Source organism: Pelobates fuscus, chromosome 10, assembly GCF_036172605.1.
Source record: "Pelobates fuscus isolate aPelFus1 chromosome 10, aPelFus1.pri, whole genome shotgun sequence".
NCBI classification, from domain to species: Eukaryota; Metazoa; Chordata; class Amphibia; order Anura; family Pelobatidae; genus Pelobates; species Pelobates fuscus.
In genome coordinates this window covers 4,406,751-4,426,718 of record NC_086326.1, presented here as the reverse complement: position 1 = coordinate 4,426,718, position 19,968 = coordinate 4,406,751, and the positions used below count along the sequence as shown (strand labels likewise).

At 39.1% G+C, this 19,968-nt stretch overlaps 1 protein-coding gene across 1 annotated transcript in view; it reads left to right on the top strand.

The window, feature by feature from the left end:
* SLC18A2 (solute carrier family 18 member A2) overlaps positions 1–19,968 on the top strand; it is a 114,544-nt gene that overhangs the window by 79,726 nt on the left and 14,850 nt on the right. Inside the window, exons 3-10 of the mRNA XM_063434674.1 lie at positions 1,901–2,246; positions 3,348–3,406; positions 4,212–4,295; positions 6,488–6,580; positions 12,407–12,496; positions 12,943–12,986; positions 13,087–13,147; positions 15,465–15,560. Coding sequence (XP_063290744.1) covers positions 1,901–2,246; positions 3,348–3,406; positions 4,212–4,295; positions 6,488–6,580; positions 12,407–12,496; positions 12,943–12,986; positions 13,087–13,147; positions 15,465–15,560 — 873 coding nt within the window. The remainder of the gene's footprint in view (positions 1–1,900; positions 2,247–3,347; positions 3,407–4,211; positions 4,296–6,487; positions 6,581–12,406; positions 12,497–12,942; positions 12,987–13,086; positions 13,148–15,464; positions 15,561–19,968) is intronic.

Sequence of the window (19,968 nt, the reverse complement as noted above, 5' to 3'; positions counted from 1 at the left end):
CTGTTAATAGCTCGCTAGGCCCTGCAGGAGCCTCCTGTGATTAAAGTTTAATTTATAGAGCAGGATATTTTAACCTTTTAATAACCTTTTAAAGTACGTTACATCTGAAAAGTAAACCATTTTTTCATACAGTCTGTGTCAGTCCCAGCCAGGGGAGGTGTGTCTAGGGCTGCATAAACAGAAACAAAGTGATTTTCCTCCTAAATGACAGAGAATTGAGCAGCGAAACGTCACAAGTATGATCTATACACAAAAACTGCTTCATTTAGCTAAAGTTATTTTGGTGACTATAGTGTTCCTTTGATGAGAAAACAAACTATATTCAATAAAAAGTACAGAAAAAAACATAATACGTTTCAAGTTTCGGAGGGGAAAAACAGGACAGATATTCCTCAGGAACTGCTGAAGACTGATAATCTGCGTCGGGATATAGACCGACACACGGAACAAAACTGCGATTATTAAAACCATGTTGAAAAAACTAGAATAAAATATCCGAGATGGGACTTTGGCTCAGTTGTGAATAAACACATTAAGGCTGAAGCCTGGTGCAGTAAACATTATTGCAAATAATTTATAGCATTTATATAAAACAAACTTACAGGATTAGAGTATTCAGTTACCCTCCCGCATCAGCCAAACTTCCTGCAGGAACGCCAGATTTGGAGACCAAAGACAGATGTGTATATCCTGCCAAACCCTTCCTTTGCTGAATTTACTGAATTATTTCAAATGCACAAAATCAGTCATAATGAAATTAGTAAATAGTTAGTTATTTTGTCCCGTAAAGGGACACTCCGGCCACCAATACAATCTGAATGCATCTGATTCTGCTTTGGGATGTATTTTAAACGTGCTGTATCATTTGCATGCTCATATCTTTATAGTTTGTGCATAAAATAAATGTTTTGCAGAATGCTGCACCTTATGCCAACCTCCTTAGCCACACCTACTCACTCTAGAAAAATACTTCCTTATCCATGTACGTACACAGCTCAGCTACTGACACGTGACCGCACAGAATGATCTAAGCTACAAGAAGGAGAGGACACACCACACAGGGAGACATAGGAAGGATATCACTACCTGTTTGTAGTTTCTCTGACTGTCTGCAGACAGGTTGTGAATTAAAAGCAGCTCACTCAGTGCTCTAAGGGCTGAGCTGTCTACATACATTTGATAAGGAAGTCTTTCTGTCGCCAGGGTTGTGACCAAGGAGGCACGTTTATGGTGACATATTTTGCAAAACATCTATTTATTTTTGTGAAAAAACTATAAAGATTTGAGCATGAAAAAAATACAGAATATTAATGAGGCCAAAACAAATACATGTAAATAGTATTGGAGCCTGGAGTGTCCTTTTAAGGAAAAGCAATGGTATACACCAGCCAGGTTTGGTCCCGGCAGATACTATGTCTCTATATAAAGCCCTGTCTCTATATAAAGCCCTGTCTCTATATTAAGCCCTGTCTCTATATTAAGCCCTGTCTCTATATAATGCCCTGTCTCTATATAAAGCCCTGCCGGTCAGTGCGTCAGATGCTGCTCTGTAATGGGTTAAGTTAGTATGGACTTATCTCATTACACCTGCTGTAAATAAAACTCCATTATTCGTCCAGGTGTTTGTCAGATTTTTGTAATTTTCCTCCAATCCAAGGATTTCACATGACTAAATGGGTGATCAGTAATTAATCCATAAATAAATACAATTTAAGACCTACATGAAACAGGCAATAAAAAACAGAGCACATACTTACATCTTTCTATCAATAAACATTTTCATTGTATTTAAATATTAAACACCAACGTTTCTTTGTGCAGAGAGACAGAATTGTTCATTGTTGTTATTGTCGTTGTGTTTTACATTATGTTAATTGTCACACTGTTTGTGTGTCCCCAGTGCCGATTATTCCAAGCTACCTGTACACCCTGATGCATGAATCAAACAACACCGGCCCCCAGAATGCCACAAGTCCGTCACTGCCCTCCAGCAATTTTCAGACTATTTTCTCCTATTTCGACAACACCTCATTGATCACCGTGAACATCACGGAGGAATCACAGAAACCGAGGTCGAGTCTGATCCCAACCCAACCATCTGATGTCCAAACCACTGCCATCCCATCCGACTGCCCCGAGGCTGACTCCAGTTTACTGAATGAAAATGTCAAAGTCGGCTTATTGTTTGCATCAAAGGCAACCGTACAGCTACTGACTAATCCATTCATTGGACCACTGACCAACAGGTACGCCCGTATGGTGGAAATAAATCAACGTCATCACGGGAGCTTTCTACGGAGCCAGAACACCCCAACACTGTAACGCCTTCACTGCCATGCTCTCTTAGAGTAAAAACAAAGCAGCTTAATATTTTTTAAAACATATAAATAGCTAGTTCATAAATAAATCAGAATTATCACAAGATTACTGTCCAGACACACGCGCACACCTTGATCTACGCTGAGTTATAATTATCTTATAAAGTGTAACTTGTCTCACTGTTATATCATTCTTAGTTTGCTCCAGAGACAAAGTCACCTTGTCGAAGTACGTGGTGGCAATTCTTCATTTCTTACTTTATTTTAGCTTTAATCCTTTTTCATTTGCGGTTATTTTTTTGTAATATTGAAAGATGTATTTTATAAGCATAGTTATTTAACCCCTTAAGGACACATGACGTGTGACATGTCATGATTCCCTTTTATTCCAGAAGTTTGGTCCTTAAGGGGTTAAACACAGATTCACTGTTAGTTCCCTGTGGATCAATTATTTTCAAGTTACATGTGATGTTTCTAAATGTTTCATTTAGTGATTAAGAGTTATGTATAAAGTGCAATTTTGCGGCAAAAATATTCTAAGGTATGAAGACCATTGGGATGGTTGGTGCCATTCTATCAGTGTGCGTAGAACGACCCGTTAGGTACTCCCATGCTTCGTACTTTACATTTTCTGCTCACTGTGTTACTATGATTTTAGAATAATATATTGTCTACCCAGGAACGGTTGGTAGTTTCCAAATATGTCTGTGGGTCCAGATTATTATTACCCAGTTTAATGCTATTATTCTATTGACCTGAGAAGGATAAAAGGCTGTGTTGATCTCACTGGATATTGATCCTCTGGCTTGGATGGAAATTAGGATTTGTAAAGTACAAATAATTGATTTATTATTTATCTCACAAAGCTAAACTTCCTATCACCTGATCAGCCAGTGATCTGAAATATAGAATTGTTTGGCCAGGATTCTGGAATCCAGAAAGGATCCGAGTGACTGATCTAGAAGAGACGTAGGATTGCAGATAATCAAAGTAAGGATACAGAATAATAACGTGTTTGTCTTTAAACAGGGTCGGGTATCAGATCCCGATGTTTGCCGGATTCTGCATTATGTTTCTGTCGACGCTCAGTAAGTATTTATCATCTGATCTCTTCTCCTACACCCCCAGTGTCATTATTATTATTGTAACGAGACAAAAGCTACGAGTCGGACTCCTATCAGTTCTTTCATTAATATCTATAGGATGATAAGAGTTATTAGAGTATCTACGATACCAATATTCTGATGCCAGGCGAGCTGTTACTAAGCTAGTATTTATTTAATAACAATATCTGTCAATAGAACTGATTCATTGTAAATAATAAAGGTGGCCCTCGTAATCCCCCCTAATATACTTACTGTGCGTGACACCTGTATCGCTCCCTGTATATCCCATTCCATAAGTACATTATTTGTAATTACAGGACTACTCCAATCATCATAATCACTACAGCCTGCTGGCTGGGTTCCCTGGTAATGGGGTTTAGTAATTGCCCTCTTTCCTTGGTTCCCCCCGGGCTCAGAATCTCCCCTCTTCCTTAGTGACAGAGGTGCAGAAGCTGATTGGCTTAGAACATGCGCTGACTGCTCTCAGCCAATGAATTGCACACTATGCAAAGCAGAAACAAATCTGCACAGAATTGACATTAGCCAGTCCGGACCTCTGAGGAACCCCAAGGGGTTAAACTCCACATGTGCAGCGTTTTCCAGCTAAGTGCTGCACATATAGACTGCAGGCACCATGGCCACTTCCAATAATGGATCTCTCTGTATGGTGCCATGAAGTGCTCATAGTCTTGCCATGCAATTAGTTCCAGAATGTCTTTTCTCACTGCTGTCATTATTTGATCTATACTTTACCATGAATTGATTAATATCCCTTTTCTCTCCGCAGTGTTTGCGTTCTCAGGTACCTACACATTGCTCTTCATCGCCAGGTCCCTCCAAGGAATTGGCTCATCATGTTCTTCAGTAGCAGGTACAACCCCTCCTCTGTGTTATGAATTCAGCCAGTCTGCTGTGGGAGTCTGAATGCAAATCATTTTTTAGGTATCTAGTTAACAGACATTTTGAGGGATGGAAATTCACCGATTTAGTGACGTGTGTCTATAATTTAAAAATAAAATGTGTTATCATATTTATTGTATGTTTTTTTTTTGCTTATGTTTATATTTGCTAATCTTAAGTATTTTATTTATTGCATTGAATTTACATTATTAGTTTAAAGGCAGCGGGTCCAACAGATCTACACACCTTCCCAGGTAGTGGTCTTCAGGATCCCTTTAAATCACACATACTCATCTAGCGAACGCCAGACACCAGGAAAACCTTTCCAAGTCGGATACGACGCACTGGCCATAAATGGCGTCTGACACTTTGTTAGCGCCGGTTCTCAATTCATCCTAAATTTAGCAGTATTAGGGTTTATTTACTAATCACGGAATTGGGGGACAAATAGCCAAACAGTGAATCGAATTTATTTAGAGAATTTTTGCAGGTCAGTTCACTCCAGTCTGGTATTTAGTGAATATAATTCATGGGGGAAAATGTGCGTCTTTTCTTTCTGACAATTTTTCTGCCTTTGCCAGATTGGAGAGATTTCTGTGATCGCTACGAGCTTTCACCATTTTCCTTTTTTAATGATAAAAAAATCCTTCAAAATGTGAATGTGCCGTTTTTTACATAATATTATTACTCGTGTCTTATTGCTTTGTAATTATGATCATTGGTAAAATCAACAGGAAAAAAGTAATATAAAACAAAAAGGATTAAAAAAATGGATTATTTTGGTGCAGTAACGTGGAAAAATGGTGGTGTAACAGTTTCATGTATAGGAAAATGATAACCATAAAAAAACGTGAATGTGGGAAATGTGACACATGCTTTGTCAAGGTGCAACAATCTGGCACTGTATCGTAGACTTGTGAACAGCACAATCGTTAAATTCAGCTCAATACTGAGATTAACATTTTGTTAGGGATGTCCGACGCTCATTCATGGTCAGTCAAATATCATCCATTGAAAAATATTTAGGGAAACATTCAGAATCACCAAAAAGGACACAGAAATGGGCCAATCAGTGCAATATACGGTAAATATTGTGTATATTATGCAAAGTCAGCACATACAGGTAACAGCAGTATATAATGCCCATCTTTTCATCATGTCCCTCTTCAGTTTGACATCAGGATCCTCAGGGTCCCTCCCTACCACCCCCACATCGGGAAGGAAATCCCTGAGTGCAGCCTCCCCCCAGCCACTGTGCTTGGGTGCTCTTCCCGGATCCTGGCCAGCTGCTTGCTGTCAGACTCCACCAAGCTCCTTCCTCGAGTCCCACCGGAGTGGCTGCTGGAAGAACACAAGCTTTTACAGTGCCAGCTTGGTGGAGTCTGGCAGGAAGAAGATGACCCCAAAGCACATGGTGATGAACCTATCTCATGGAGCAGGAACTTCTCTGTGAGCTGGAACCCAGACAGATTTCTGCATATGGGGCCCAGCAGAAGGCCGGGGCCCAAGACCCCGCCCACCCTGAGGACACTCTTCAGCAGGGGTTGACAGGCCCTGCGACCGCGGTACTTCTGCCACTTTATATAAATATATTTTCACTCCTCCTCCTTTTCTTTTTTCTATATCAGTCACTTCTCACTTGAGAATATTGCGAATAAATTCTATATGTAGTGTTTATTATCAAGAAATTATGTTTTTTACCTTCAATCTTCTTTTTAGCGGAGGTGGTGACTACAGGCAGAACTCGCGATAGTCGTTATACGTCCATATGGTTCCAATTCAAAACTCTGCTGAATCCGAATGAACAAGTCTACTTTACAGTTTATAACAGTTCTCGTTCACTTGCAAACGTTAGGATAAACATGATCCTCAGGGGAGGTACTATCAACCTCTTCTGTAGAAATTAAAATAAAAAAAAATAAAAAAACAACTAACCGAGAACATGTCTGCCCCTCCTGAGCAAATAATTCTAGTTTCCCTCTGTCACTGCAGTGTTTGGTGATAGGTTCCTCTACAGGATAAATCCACGTTTGGGTCTAAAGGTCAGATTGCAGCGAGGATATCTAATCCTCTGTTTATAATGTTCAATCCAGGGATACGGAATATAATCTGCTGCTGAATAGCTTGGTATATAAATGTCTGTGTTGTGACTGCCCCCTGCAGGTATGGGAATGCTGGCCAGTGTTTACACAGATGACGAGGAGCGAGGAAATGCCATGGGGATTGCACTGGGCGGACTGGCAATGGGGGTTTTAGGTCAGTATTAACACACGTTCTATGTCTGCAACTGTCCACATTGCTCAATAAACCATTCACCCCTGGTCTCACATTATCTGATTCTCCATAAATAAATCTGTATAAATGTACAACTTACACGACCCCAGTAAATTAGTTATTATTATTTTGTACATAAATAAAAAGTTATTATAGCAGCGATTAGGTTTCTATCCTTTATAAAATGTACCAGGCACGGGGAGGAACTGATTTTCCCAAGCTGTCTTGCTATATGTATTCCATTTGAATTCCTGACTGAGAGCGTAATCCTTGATATCCTTGTGGAGTTAATTATTCTGATACAGATTATACTACGAAAGGGAGTTGATATATACCCTGTGAAAATATACATGCATTTAATTATGTATTTTTCCATGGGGGGTATATATATACAAACAGCTTGTAGGTTACAGGTCTCTTGTCTGCAGCCTCTGTAAGCCCTCCCTTTCTAACCCCGCCCAGACTTTCTGTGGCTGTCCAATCACAGACTTCCCAAAGCAGCTCAAGTCTTTACAAGGCAAATGCTCTTGAGTTTAGCTTCACTGAGCTAACCAAACCAGGAAGTAACAGGACTGGCTGTCTGATTGACAGCCAGGGGGTGTAAAAAGCTTAGTTTATTAATGTGACAATTTCTTTTGAAATCTGCACTTTTTTTGCAATGAAATAAAGTGGAGACACTCTCCATACATAATGCTTCCCCAGGTGTCTCAGAATTTCAATGACTGCTCATAATGCTTTAACGCCTATTATCTGCCATAACTTCAGGAAACGCCATGTGGCCATCAAAGAGACAACATATCCTGGTCACCAGTATAAAGCTGCCCCCCCTTACTCTCTCCCTGTGTGTGGGTAATGAATGAGTTAATACGCGGGGGAAGTGCACCGCTCCCGTCACACCTCTAAATGTTTGTTTATTCCCTGTATTATGCTGTGATATGATAGAATTATCAAAGTATTCTGTAATCGGTTCTGATTTATTAAATCATCTAAAAACTGTTGGCTACCCTCTAGCAAAATTCCACCATTTTTTTCATAAATGTGCGTTCTAGGAAAAAACGCCAAATTTAGATTGGCCATAAAATAAGAAATCAAACAGACTGTTTTACTAGAGAAAAAAATCCATAGGAAGATTGATAAACCCACAGCGTTGTAATAAAATGGCGTTTATTAAAAGATGGCAACAGAAATTAGTTAATAAACTGCACCAAAAAACACTCAAACAATACACAAAAGTTACAACTGATAAATCTAGCCCTAGGTGTTGGTGAGATGTGAAAAATAAAATTAAATGTCTTTATCCTGTAACTGGGAGCCTCCATCTTAGCTCCCTGTCAATCATTGTTATAAGCTCCGCCCTTTACATCTGGCAGGCAGCATAGAGAGAGCCACCTCCATCTCTGCTCCCTGTCAATCATTGATATAAGCTCCGCCCATTACACCTAGCAGTCAGTATAGAGAGAGCCGCCTCCATCTTAGCTCCCTGTCAATCACTGTTATAAGCTCCGCCCTTTACACCTGGCAGTCAGTATAGAGAGAGCCACCTCCATCTTAGCTCCCTGTCAATCATTGTTATAAGCTCTGCCCTTTACACCTGGCAGTCAGTATAGAGAGCCACCTCCATCTTAGCTCCCTGTCAATCATTGTTATAAGCTCCGCCCTTTACACCTGGCAGTCAGTATAGAGAGAGCCACCTCCATCTTAGCTCCCTGTCAATCATTGTTATAAGCTCCGCCCTTTACACCTGGCAGTCAGTATAGAGAGTCACCTCCATCTTAGTTCCCTGTCACTCATTGTTATAAGCTCCGCCCATTACACCTGGCAGGCAGCATAGAAAGAGCCACCTCCTTCCTAGCTCCCTGTCAATCATTGATATAAGCTCCGCCCATTACACCTAGCAGTCAGTGTAGAGAGTGCCGCCTCCATCTTAGCTCCCTGTCAATCAGTGTTATAAGCTCCGCCCTTTACACCCGGCAGTCAGTATAGAGAGAGTCACCTCCATCAATCATTGTTATAAGCTCCGCCCTTTACACCTGGCAGTCAGTATAGAGAGAGCCACCTCCATCTTAGCTCCCTGTCAATCATTGTTATAAGCTCCGCCCTTTACACCTGGCAGTCAGTATAGAGAGAGCCGCCTCCATCTTAGCTCCCTGTCAATCATTGTTATAAGCATCGCCCTTTACACCTGGCAGTCAGTATAGAGAGCCAGCTCCATCTTAGCTCCTTGTCAATAATTGTTATAAGCTCCGCCCTTTACACCTGGCAGTCAGTATAGAGAGAGCCACCTCCATCTTAGCTCCCTGTCAATCATTGTTATAAGCTCCGCCCTTTACACCTGGCAGTCAGTATAGAGAGAGCCACCTCCATCTTAGCTCCCTGTCAATCATTGTTATAAGCTCCGCCCTTTGCACCTGGCAGACAGCATAGAGAGAGCCGCCTCCATCTTGGCTCCCTGTCAATCATTGTTATAAGCTCCGCCCTTTACATCTGGCAGGCAGCATAGAGAGAGCCACCTCCATCTCCGCTCCCTGTCAATCATTGATATAAGCTCCGCCCTTTACACCTGGCAGTCAGTATAGAGAGAGCCACCTCCATCTTAGCTCCCTGTCAATCATTGTTATAAGCTCCGCCCTTTACAACTGGCAGTCAGTATAGAGAGAGCCGCCTCCATCTTAGCTCCTTGTCAATCATTGTTATAAGCTCCGCCCTTTACACCTGGCAGTCAGTATAGAGAGAGCCACCTCCATCTTAGCTCCCTGTCAATCATTGTTATAAGCTCCCCCCTTTGCACCTGGCAGACAGCATAGAGAGAGCCGCCTCCATCTTGGCTCCCTGTCAATCATTGTTATAAGCTCCGCCCTTTACATCTGGCAGGCAGCATAGAGAGAGCCACCTCCATCTCCGCTCCCTGTCAATCATTGATATAAGCTCCGCCCTTTACACCTGGCAGTCAGTATAGAGAGAGCCACCTCCATCTTAGCTCCCTGTCAATCATTGTTATAAGCTCCGCCCTTTACAACTGGCAGTCAGTATAGAGAGAGCCGCCTCCATCTTAGCTCCCTGTCAATCATTGTTATAAGCTCCGCCCTTTACACCCGGCAGTCAGTATAGAGAGAGCCACCTCCATCTTAGCTCCCTGTCAGTCATTGTTATAAGCTCCGCCCTTTACACCTGGCAATCAGTTTAGAGAGAGCCACCTCCATCTTAGCTCCCTGTCAATCATTGTTATAAGCTCCGCCCTTTACACCCGGCAGTCAGTATAGAGAGAGCCACCTCCATCTTAGCTCCCTGTCAATCATTGTTATAAGCTCCGCCCTTTACACCTGGCAGTCAGTATAGAGAGAGCCGCCTCCATCTTAGCTCCCTGTCAATCATTGTTATAAGCTCCGCCCTTTACACCTGGCAGTCAGTATAGAGAGAGCCACCTCCATCTTAGCTCCCTGTCAATCGTTATAAGCTCCGCCCTTTACACCTGGCAGTCAGTATAGAGAGAGCCACCTCCATCTTAGCTCCCTGTCAATCATTGTTATAAGTTCCGCCCTTTACACCTGGCAGTCAGCATAGAGAGAGCCACCTCCATCTCAGCTCCCTGTCAATCATTGTTATAAGCTCCGCCCTTTACACCTGGCAGTCAGCATAGAGAGAGCCGCCTCCATCTTAGCTCCCTGTCAATCATTGTTATAAGCTCCGCCCTTTACATCTGGCAGGCAGCATAGAGAGAGCCATCTCCATCTTAGCTCCCTGTCAATCATTGTTATAAGCTCCGCCCTTTACACCTGGGAGTCAGTATAGAGAAAGCCACCTCCATCTTAGTTCCCTGTCAATCATTGTTATAAGCTCCGCCCTTTACACCTGGCAGTCAGTATAGAGAGAGCAACCTCCATCTTAGTTCCCTGTCAATCATTGTTATAAGCTCCGCCCATTACACCTGGCAGTCAGTATAGAGAGAGCCGCCTCCATCTTAGCTCCCTGTCAGTCATTGTTATAAGCCCCGCCCTTTACACCTGGCAGTCAGTATAGAGAGAGCCACCTCCATCTTAGTTCCCTGTCAATCATTGTTATAAGCTCCGCCCTTTACACCTGGCAGTCAGTATAGAGAGAGCCACCTCCATCTTAGCTCCCTGTCAATCATTGTTATAAGCTCCGCCCTTTACACCTGGCAGTCAGTATAGAGAGAGCCACCTCCATCTTAGCTCCCTGTCAATCATTGTTATAAGCTCCGCCCTTTACACCTGGCAGTCGGTATAGAGAGAGCCGGCTCCATCTTAGCTCCCTGTCAATCATTGTTATAAGCCCCGCCCCTTACACCTGGCAGGCAGTATAGAGAGAGCCGCCTCCATCTTAGCTCCATGTCAATCATTGTTATAAGCTCCGCCCTTTACACCTGGCAGTCGGTATAGAGAGAGCCGGCTCCATCTTAGCTCCCTGTCAATCATTGTTATAAGCCCCGCCCCTTACACCTGGCAGGCAGTATAGAGAGAGCCGCCTCCATCTTAGCTCCATGTCAGTCATTGTTATAAGCTTCGCCCTTTACACCTGGCAGTCGGTATAGAGAGAGCCGGCTCCATCTTAGCTCCCTGTCAGTCATTGTTATAAGCTCCGCCCTTTACACCTGGCAGGCAGTATAGAGAGAGCCGCCTCCATCTTAGCTCCATGTCAATCATTGTTATAAGCTCCGCCCTTTACACCTGGCAGTCGGTATAGAGAGAGCCGGCTCCATCTTAGCTCCCTGTCAGTCATTGTTATAAGCTCCGCCCTTTACACCTGGCAGTCGGTATAGAGAGAGCATACAGAGAGGAGGGAAAAGAACAACAGCGAGAATTTTTTTTTTTTTTTAAATGCACTTTTATTAAATCATTGTTTTTTTTACCTGTTGTTTCTTTTCCTCCCTAATCGCCATATTTGAATGAACGCCAACACATATATCAATCTTTCCATCACTTTTTATCACAACAAACTTGTTCTGTTTTACTTCTCTTTTTTTGCTGCCACTATAAATTTGGTGGTGTTTTTGGAAATCGATATTTAGTGCTGGAAAGCAGACATTGTTATTATTATATTATTATTATATAGCGCCAACATATTCCATGGCGCTTTACAATATTTGGAGGGGGACATTTAACAATAAATGAGACAATTACAAGAAAACTTACAGTAACGATAGGTTGAAGAGGACCCTGTTCATAGAGCTTACAGTCTAGAGGAGGTGGGGTATAAAACACAGTAGGACAGGAATGTTTAATAATAGATAATAAAATACGATAAATATCGCCATAGTCAGTGTTTCAGCCCGTCAATGAACGATGTGTCGATGATGACCAGTGTCTCAAGCCTATAATAGCACCTAGTTTTACCTTAATAAATCTGTTTAATCTTCTTTCTAATTGCACTGTTGCTGTTTAAATACACATCAATGCTATTTATTAATCTAATTTAAAAAAAAAGGAAATGTGAGCCTATCCCAACATCCCACACCTCTGGGACAGGCTGCGTTTATTAAATACAGCGTTGCACCAGTCCTTACACTTCCATCCAGAGAGAGGGAGCCGTGCAAATGTATGGATTACATAAGACATACGATAGGATCTGCCTCTCTGGGCGTTCAGGGGGATTTGCGTTCCTGCGGGAGATTACCAGCAATAGATAGACGGTACCTGGTGATATGGGAATGTAGCTAATAACTTGCTAAGCTTGCCTACACATTGTCATTGTCCATGTTTCATTGATACAAGGATTGGATACAAGAACAGGAGTGAGACCCATTCATTAAATCTAATGAGGGAAACTGACATGTATATTTCTCTGTCTCAGTGGGGCCGCCGTTTGGAAGCATCTTATATGATTTTGTTGGGAAGACAGCCCCGTTCCTGGTACTTGCTGTGCTTGTCCTGTTTGATGGTGGTAAGTAGCAATGTATGCAGTTAAAGTTCTATATAAATTAGATTTTCATCTAAACCCAAGGTATGACTAGACTTTCTGTCAAATAGGATTCTATATTCTGACTAGTACTTACTATGGTACAGGGGCGGGGGACAAAAACTCTATAGTTGAGGGGTGCTTATATATATTTCTGCCCCAGGTGCTATTTAAAGTAATTACACCTCTGTTTTTATGCATTAAAACGAAAAATTATAAGAATAATAATCTGTACGTTAGCGTTCTCTGCGTACATTACAATTTTATTTATTTATATAGCGCCATTTCCTGCAGCGGAGTACAATACAGAAACCAAGACAAACAATCCTGACAAAAATAAGAATGTTAGCTATACCTGTTATCATTTTGATTTGCTATAAAAGAAGGGAATATGCTATTTGTCTTACATTTTTATTATATTTTGATTTCAGCTCTGCAGCTCTTCATCCTGGAACCGTCTCGAGTTCAGCCAGAGGTAAGTGCTTGTTCCATGTGCGATTACAGCTTGCATCTCTCACCCAAACAAGCATCTCATATTAATACAGTAATAACCAGAATCTCTCTTCACTTTGCAGAGTCAAACGGGAACACCACTATTTACCCTTCTGAAGGACCCATACATCATAATTGCTGCAGGTATGTCATCCTTTCACACTGCAACATGTTACTGCTTCAAGGAGAATCAGGGTCATCAAGGTGCAAAGCTCAGTGCAGAGAAGGTCTTTGCTCTGCACGGGATGGGCCCAGTTTACACCTGCACGGGATGGGCCTAGTTTAGATCTGCAGGGGATGGGCCTAGTTTAGATCTGCAGGGGATGGGCCTAGTTTAGATATGCAGGGTTGGGCCTAGTTTACACCTGCACGGGATGGGCTAGTTTAGATCTGCAGGGGGTGAGCCTAGTTTAGATCTGCAAGGGGTGGGCCTAGTTTAGATCTGCAAGGGGTGGGCCTAGTTTAGATCTGCAGGGGATGGGACTAGTTTAGATCTGCAGGGGATGGCCTAGTTTAGATATGCAGGGTTGGGCCTAGTTTACACCTGCACGGGATGGGCTAGTTTAGATCTGCAGGGGGTGAGCATAGTTTAGATCTGCAGGGGTGGGACTAGTTTAGATCTGCAGGGGTGGGACTAGTTTAGATCTGCAGGGGTGGGACTAGTTTAGATTTGCAGGGTGTGGGCCTAGTTTAGATCTGCAGGGGATGCGCTAGTTTAGATCTGCAGGGGATGGCCTAGTTTAGATATGCAGGGGATGGCCTAGTTTAGATATGCAGGGGATGGGCCTAGTTTAGATATGCAGGGGGTGGGCCTAGTTTAGATCTGCAGGGGATGGGCCTAGTTTAGATCTGCAGGGGGTGGGCCTAGTTTAGATCTGCAGGGGATGGGCCTAGTTTACACCTGCACGGGATGGGCTAGTTTAGATCTGCAGGGGGTGAGCCTAGTTTAGATCTGCAGGGGTGGGACTAGTTTAGATATGCAGGGGATGGGCCTAGTTTAGATCTGCAGGGTGTGGGCCTAGTTTAGATCTGCAGGGGGTGGGCCTAGTTTAGATCTGCAGGGGATGCGCTAGTTTAGATATGCAGGGGATGGCCTAGTTTAGATATGCAGGGGGTGGGCCTAGTTTAGATCTGCAGGGGTGGGCCTAGTTTAGCTCTGCAGGGGATGGGCTAGTTTAGATTTACAGGGTGTGGGCTAGTTTAGATCTGCAGGGGGTGGGCTAGTTTAGATCTGCAGGGGGTGGGCTAGTTTAGATTTGCAGGGGATGGGCCGAGTTTAGATCTGCAGGGTGTAGGCCTAGTTTAGATCTGCAGGGGGTGGGCCTAGTTTAGATCTGCAGGGGCTGGACCTTGTTTAGATCTGCAGGGGATGGGCTAGTTTAGATCTGCAGGGGATGGGCTAGTTTAGATATGCAGGGGGTGGGCCTAAATTAGATATGCAGGGGGTGGGCCTAAATTAGATATGCAGGGGTGGGCTTAGTTTAGCTCTGCAGGGGGTGGGCCTAGTTTAGCTCTGCAGGGGGTGGGCCTAGTTTAGCTCTGCAGGGGGTGGGCCTAGTTTAGATTTGCAGGGGGCGGGCCTAGTTTAGATTTTCAGGGGGCGGGTCTAGTCTAGTTCTGCAGGGGATGGGTTTAGTTTAGCTCTGCTGGTGACGGGGTTTAGTTTAGCTGTGCTGGTGACGGGTCTAGTATAGTTCTGCCTTGGATAGGTTTAGCTTAGCTGTGCTGGTGACGGGTCTAGCTTAGCTGTGCTCGTGACGGGTTTAGTTTAGCTCTGCAGGGGATAGGTTTAGTGTAGCTCTGCTGGTGATGGAAATAGTTTAGCTCTGCAGGGGACGGGTTTAGTTTAGCTGCAGGGGATGTAATAATTTTTCTATTGGCTGAATAGCTGTCGTGAGTTAATACAAGAATTTTTAGCAAATAATGAAAAGATTTAATAAATATTCACAATGATACATATTTAACACATTACAGATTATATAATCACATCGTTTGTACAGTGTGATAACAAGAACAATAAAACTCTGGCTCGGGCAGAGTTGTGGAACAATTCAATCTTTATTGAAAACAGTACAGAAATCCCAGAAATTAGAGATGAGAAGCTTCCATACTTGTGGTTTAGGTGAATCCAAAGCTGTGTGATATGATATAGGAAGAATAGTTAACAGGGCAGGACGGGACATGTTGGATTGAATGTTCTTGTATTGGAAAAAGAGATATAGCATTGGTCTCGGTATAAATAACCAGCAAACTAAGCAACCGAGACACGGTCATGTATGATGAGATAGATAGAGTTGCTTTAAAACGGCGGGTTTATACGTTGATGAGGTTTAATTTAATATGAGAATTTCTGATCAATGATGAAGGAGCGTTATGGGATTTGCAGTCCTCTCCATCCACTTTGTATTAGGTTTGGAATATACTTTGTTGCTGCAATCACTGAGTCCGCTGTCTGTTTCAGGATCTATCTGCTTTGCTAACATGGCGATTGCGATGCTAGAACCGGCTTTACCAATCTGGATGATGGAGACAATGTGTTCGCGAAAATGGCAGCTAGGTAACGTATAGCAATATCGCAGGGTATATCTTTCCAAAGGATCAGCCATTCTCCCTAAGATTCCCCAATGCTCAACGTTCATGGGAACTTATTACAGGCATCCTGAGACTGTTCAAATATAAAATAATCATTGATATGAATTGATGTGTTTATATACATTGACCAATAATAGTTCCCGGGTTGATTGGTGTGGAATGTGGAGACGCTCTCTAAAATCGCGAGATCATGGATACAGATTAAATCTAAAAAATTTTAGTTACCTGACTCTAAACTCTAAGTTTAATTCCTAACCCCAAACCTCTAACCCTATTAAATCGTAACCTCAATGCATAACTCCAACAGCCAAAATGGCACCTACTTACCTTAAAATACCCATTACTCAAAGTCAACATGATGGGCCGGAGACATCTGTCAGTGGGAAACACAGAGTATCTGTTCTTTCACCCACAAAGATTGACCTTACTTGTATGTTACATATATGTGCATATACTAAATATTTAGAGCAGTGAGAATACCCCAGACAAGCACCTGTTAGTTACCCAGCATGCAATGGTCACAGCTCGTGGCCTGCAATACGTGGCTTTCTTTGTCTCCATATATTTTTCATGTCTGGCCTACTTATTATTGACCTGTCTGTATAACACGTCCAGATAATGAGGCTTGTTCTTTGTCCCTGAGACAATATTGTCCTATAATTGATGCAATCAGTGTGAGTCTCCCATTTTATTCACACATTGAAAAGATTTGCTGGTTTCTGAATGTGGTTTATTGATACAGGCTAAGGCAGGAATAATTAGACAGACAGCAAGAGGCTTAATGATTACAGCCAAATGTGGTTTCATTGTACCCCATGATACACTCGACATTAACACTGCCGTACTCGATCTGATCATTTTTATAAAACAGCCTTTTATAACTTTAAATGCAATCCAATTTTAATAAGTTTCTACCTACATGATGGATCAGATCAAGATGGCTGCATCCACATCAAACCGGTTCGCCTGCATCCCTGGGCCACCGCAGACCAAATGTTTCTTCAGCATTATAGGGGTTAATTTAGCTTTATTTTCTTAGTCTTTAGTCTGCATACTATTCTTATGGTCTCTGCCCAATCCCATTCTTTACAATCGGTTTGTGATTAACAAGTTATCTTACTGTCCTGACAGCTGCGGTAGATACAGCTCTGTGCATTGTATAAATAGCGGTACAATGTAAATATATACATCCATACACACTGCACTCTGCATTGATGCAAACCGACAGCAAGCAATGTGCGGAGAGATAAATAAATGTTTCCTGACAAATAAAATAATCTGAATATGAAATGGGGACACATTGTAACCTCCTGCCTGACACAGGGTTGGAGAGAAAAGGAAGAGGTGAGATTTTACGTGAATCACTTGTTCTGATGGAGTTCTTATTTTATTAATGCAATAAGCACTTTATAGATCTAATAATATAAACTGTCTACCAGTCTATTCATTAAACCGCTGGCTGGAAATGAGGAACCCAGTGATAAACAGCTATACGTCCCACACCTCCTCGGGGACTGGACGCTGTCCCTTTATATTTATATATACTCTATATTAAATACATTATAAAATGATACCTCAATATTTATAGCTTCTTTATATAAACTCTATATTAAATACATTATAAAACGATACCTCGATATTTATAGCTTCTTTATATACACTCTATATTAAATACATTATAAAATGATACCTCGATATTTATAGCTTCTTTATATATACTCTATATTAAATACATTATAAAATGATACCTCGATATTTATAGCTTCTTTATATATACTCTATATTAAATACATTATAAAATGATACCTCGATATTTATAGCTTCTTTATATATACTCTATATTAAATACATTATAAAATTATACCTTAATATTTATAGCTTCTTTATATAAACTCTATATTAAATACATTATAAAATGATACCTCGATATTTATAGCTTCTTTATATAAACTCTATATTAAATACATTATAAAACGATACCTCGATATTTATAGCTTCTTTATATACACTCTATATTAAATACATTATAAAATTATACCTCAATATTTATAGCTTCTTTATATAAACTCTATATTAAATACATTATAAAACGATACCTCGATATTTATAGCTTCTTTATATATACTCTATATTAAATACATTATAAGATTATACCTCGATATTTATAGCTTCTTTATATATACTCTATATTAAATACATTATAAAATGATACCTCGATATTTATAGCTTCTTTATATATACTCTATATTAAATACATCATAAAATGATACCTCGATATTTATAGCTTCTTTATATACACTCTATATTAAATACATTATAAAATGATACCTCGATATTTATAGCTTCTTTATATAAACTCTATATTAAATACATTATAAAATGATACCTCGATATTTATAGCTTCTTTATATATACTCTATATTAAATACATCATAAAATGATACCTCGATATTTATAGCTTCTTTATATACACTCTATATTAAATACATTATAAAATGATACCTCGATATTTATAGCTTCTTTATATATACTCTATATTAAATACATTATAAAATGATACCTCGATATTTATAGCTTCTTTATATATACTCTATATTAAATACATTATAAAATTATACCTTGATATTTATAGCTTCTTTATATAAACTCTATATTAAATACATTATAAAATGATACCTCGATATTTATAGCTTCTTTATATATACTCTATATTAAATACATTATAAAATGATACCTCGATATTTATAGCTTCTTTATATATACTCTATATTAAATACATTATAAAATGATACCTCGATATTTATAGCTTCTTTATATATACTCTATATTAAATACATTATAAAATTATACCTTAATATTTATAGCTTCTTTATATATACTCTATATTAAATACATTATAAAATGATACCTCGATATTTATAGCTTCTTTATATATACTCTATATTAAATACATTATAAAATGATACCTCGATATTTATAGCTTCTTTATATATACTCTATATTAAATACATTATAAAATGATACCTCGATATTTATAGCTTCTTTATATATACTCTATATTAAATACATTATAAAATGATACCTCGATATTTATAGCTTCTTTATATAAACTCTATATTAAATACATTATAAAATGATACCTCGATATTTATAGCTTCTTTATATAAACTCTATATTAAATACATTATAAAATGATACCTCGATATTTATAGCTTCTTTATATACACTCTATATTAAATACATTATAAAATGATACCTCTATATTTATAGCTTCTTTATATAAACTCTATATTAAATACATTATAAAATGATACCTCGATATTTATAGCTTCTTTATATATACTCTATATTAAATACATTATAAAATGATACCTCGATATTTATAGCTTCTTTATATATACTCTATATTAAATACATTATAAAATGATACCTCGATATTTATAGCTTCTTTATATAAACTCTATATTAAATACATTATAAAATGATACCTCGATATTTATAGCTTCTTTATATATACTCTATATTAAATACATTATAAAATGATACCTCGATATTTATAGCTTCTTTATATATACTCTATATTAAATACATTATAAAATGATACCTCGATATTTATAGCTTCTTTATATACACTCTATATTAAATACATTATAAAATGATACCTCGATATTTATCGCTTCTTTATATAAACTCTATATTAAATACATTATAAAATGATACCTCGATATTTATAGCTTCTTTATATATACTCTATATTAAATACATTATAAAATGATACCTCGATATTTATAGCTTCTTTATATATACTCTATATTAAATACATTATAAAATGATACCTCGATATTTATAGCTTCTTTATATATACTCTATATTAAATACATTATAAAATGATACCTCGATATTTATAGCTTCTTTATATATACTCTATATTAAATACATTATAAAATTATACCTTAATATTTATAGCTTCTTTATATAAACTCTATATTAAATACATTATAAAATGATACCTCGATATTTATAGCTTCTTTATATAAACTCTATATTAAATACATTATAAAATGATACCTCGATATTTATAGCTTCTTTATATAAACTCTATATTAAATACATTATAAAATGATACCTCGATATTTATAGCTTCTTTATATATACTCTATATTAAATACATTATAAAATGATACCTCGATATTTATAGCTTCTTTATATACACTCTATATTAAATACATTATAAAATGATACCTCAATATTTATAGCTTCTTTATATAAACTCTATATTAAATACATTATAAAATGATACCTAGATATTTATAGCTTCTTTATATAAACTCTATATTAAATACATTATAAAATGATACCTCGATATTTATAGC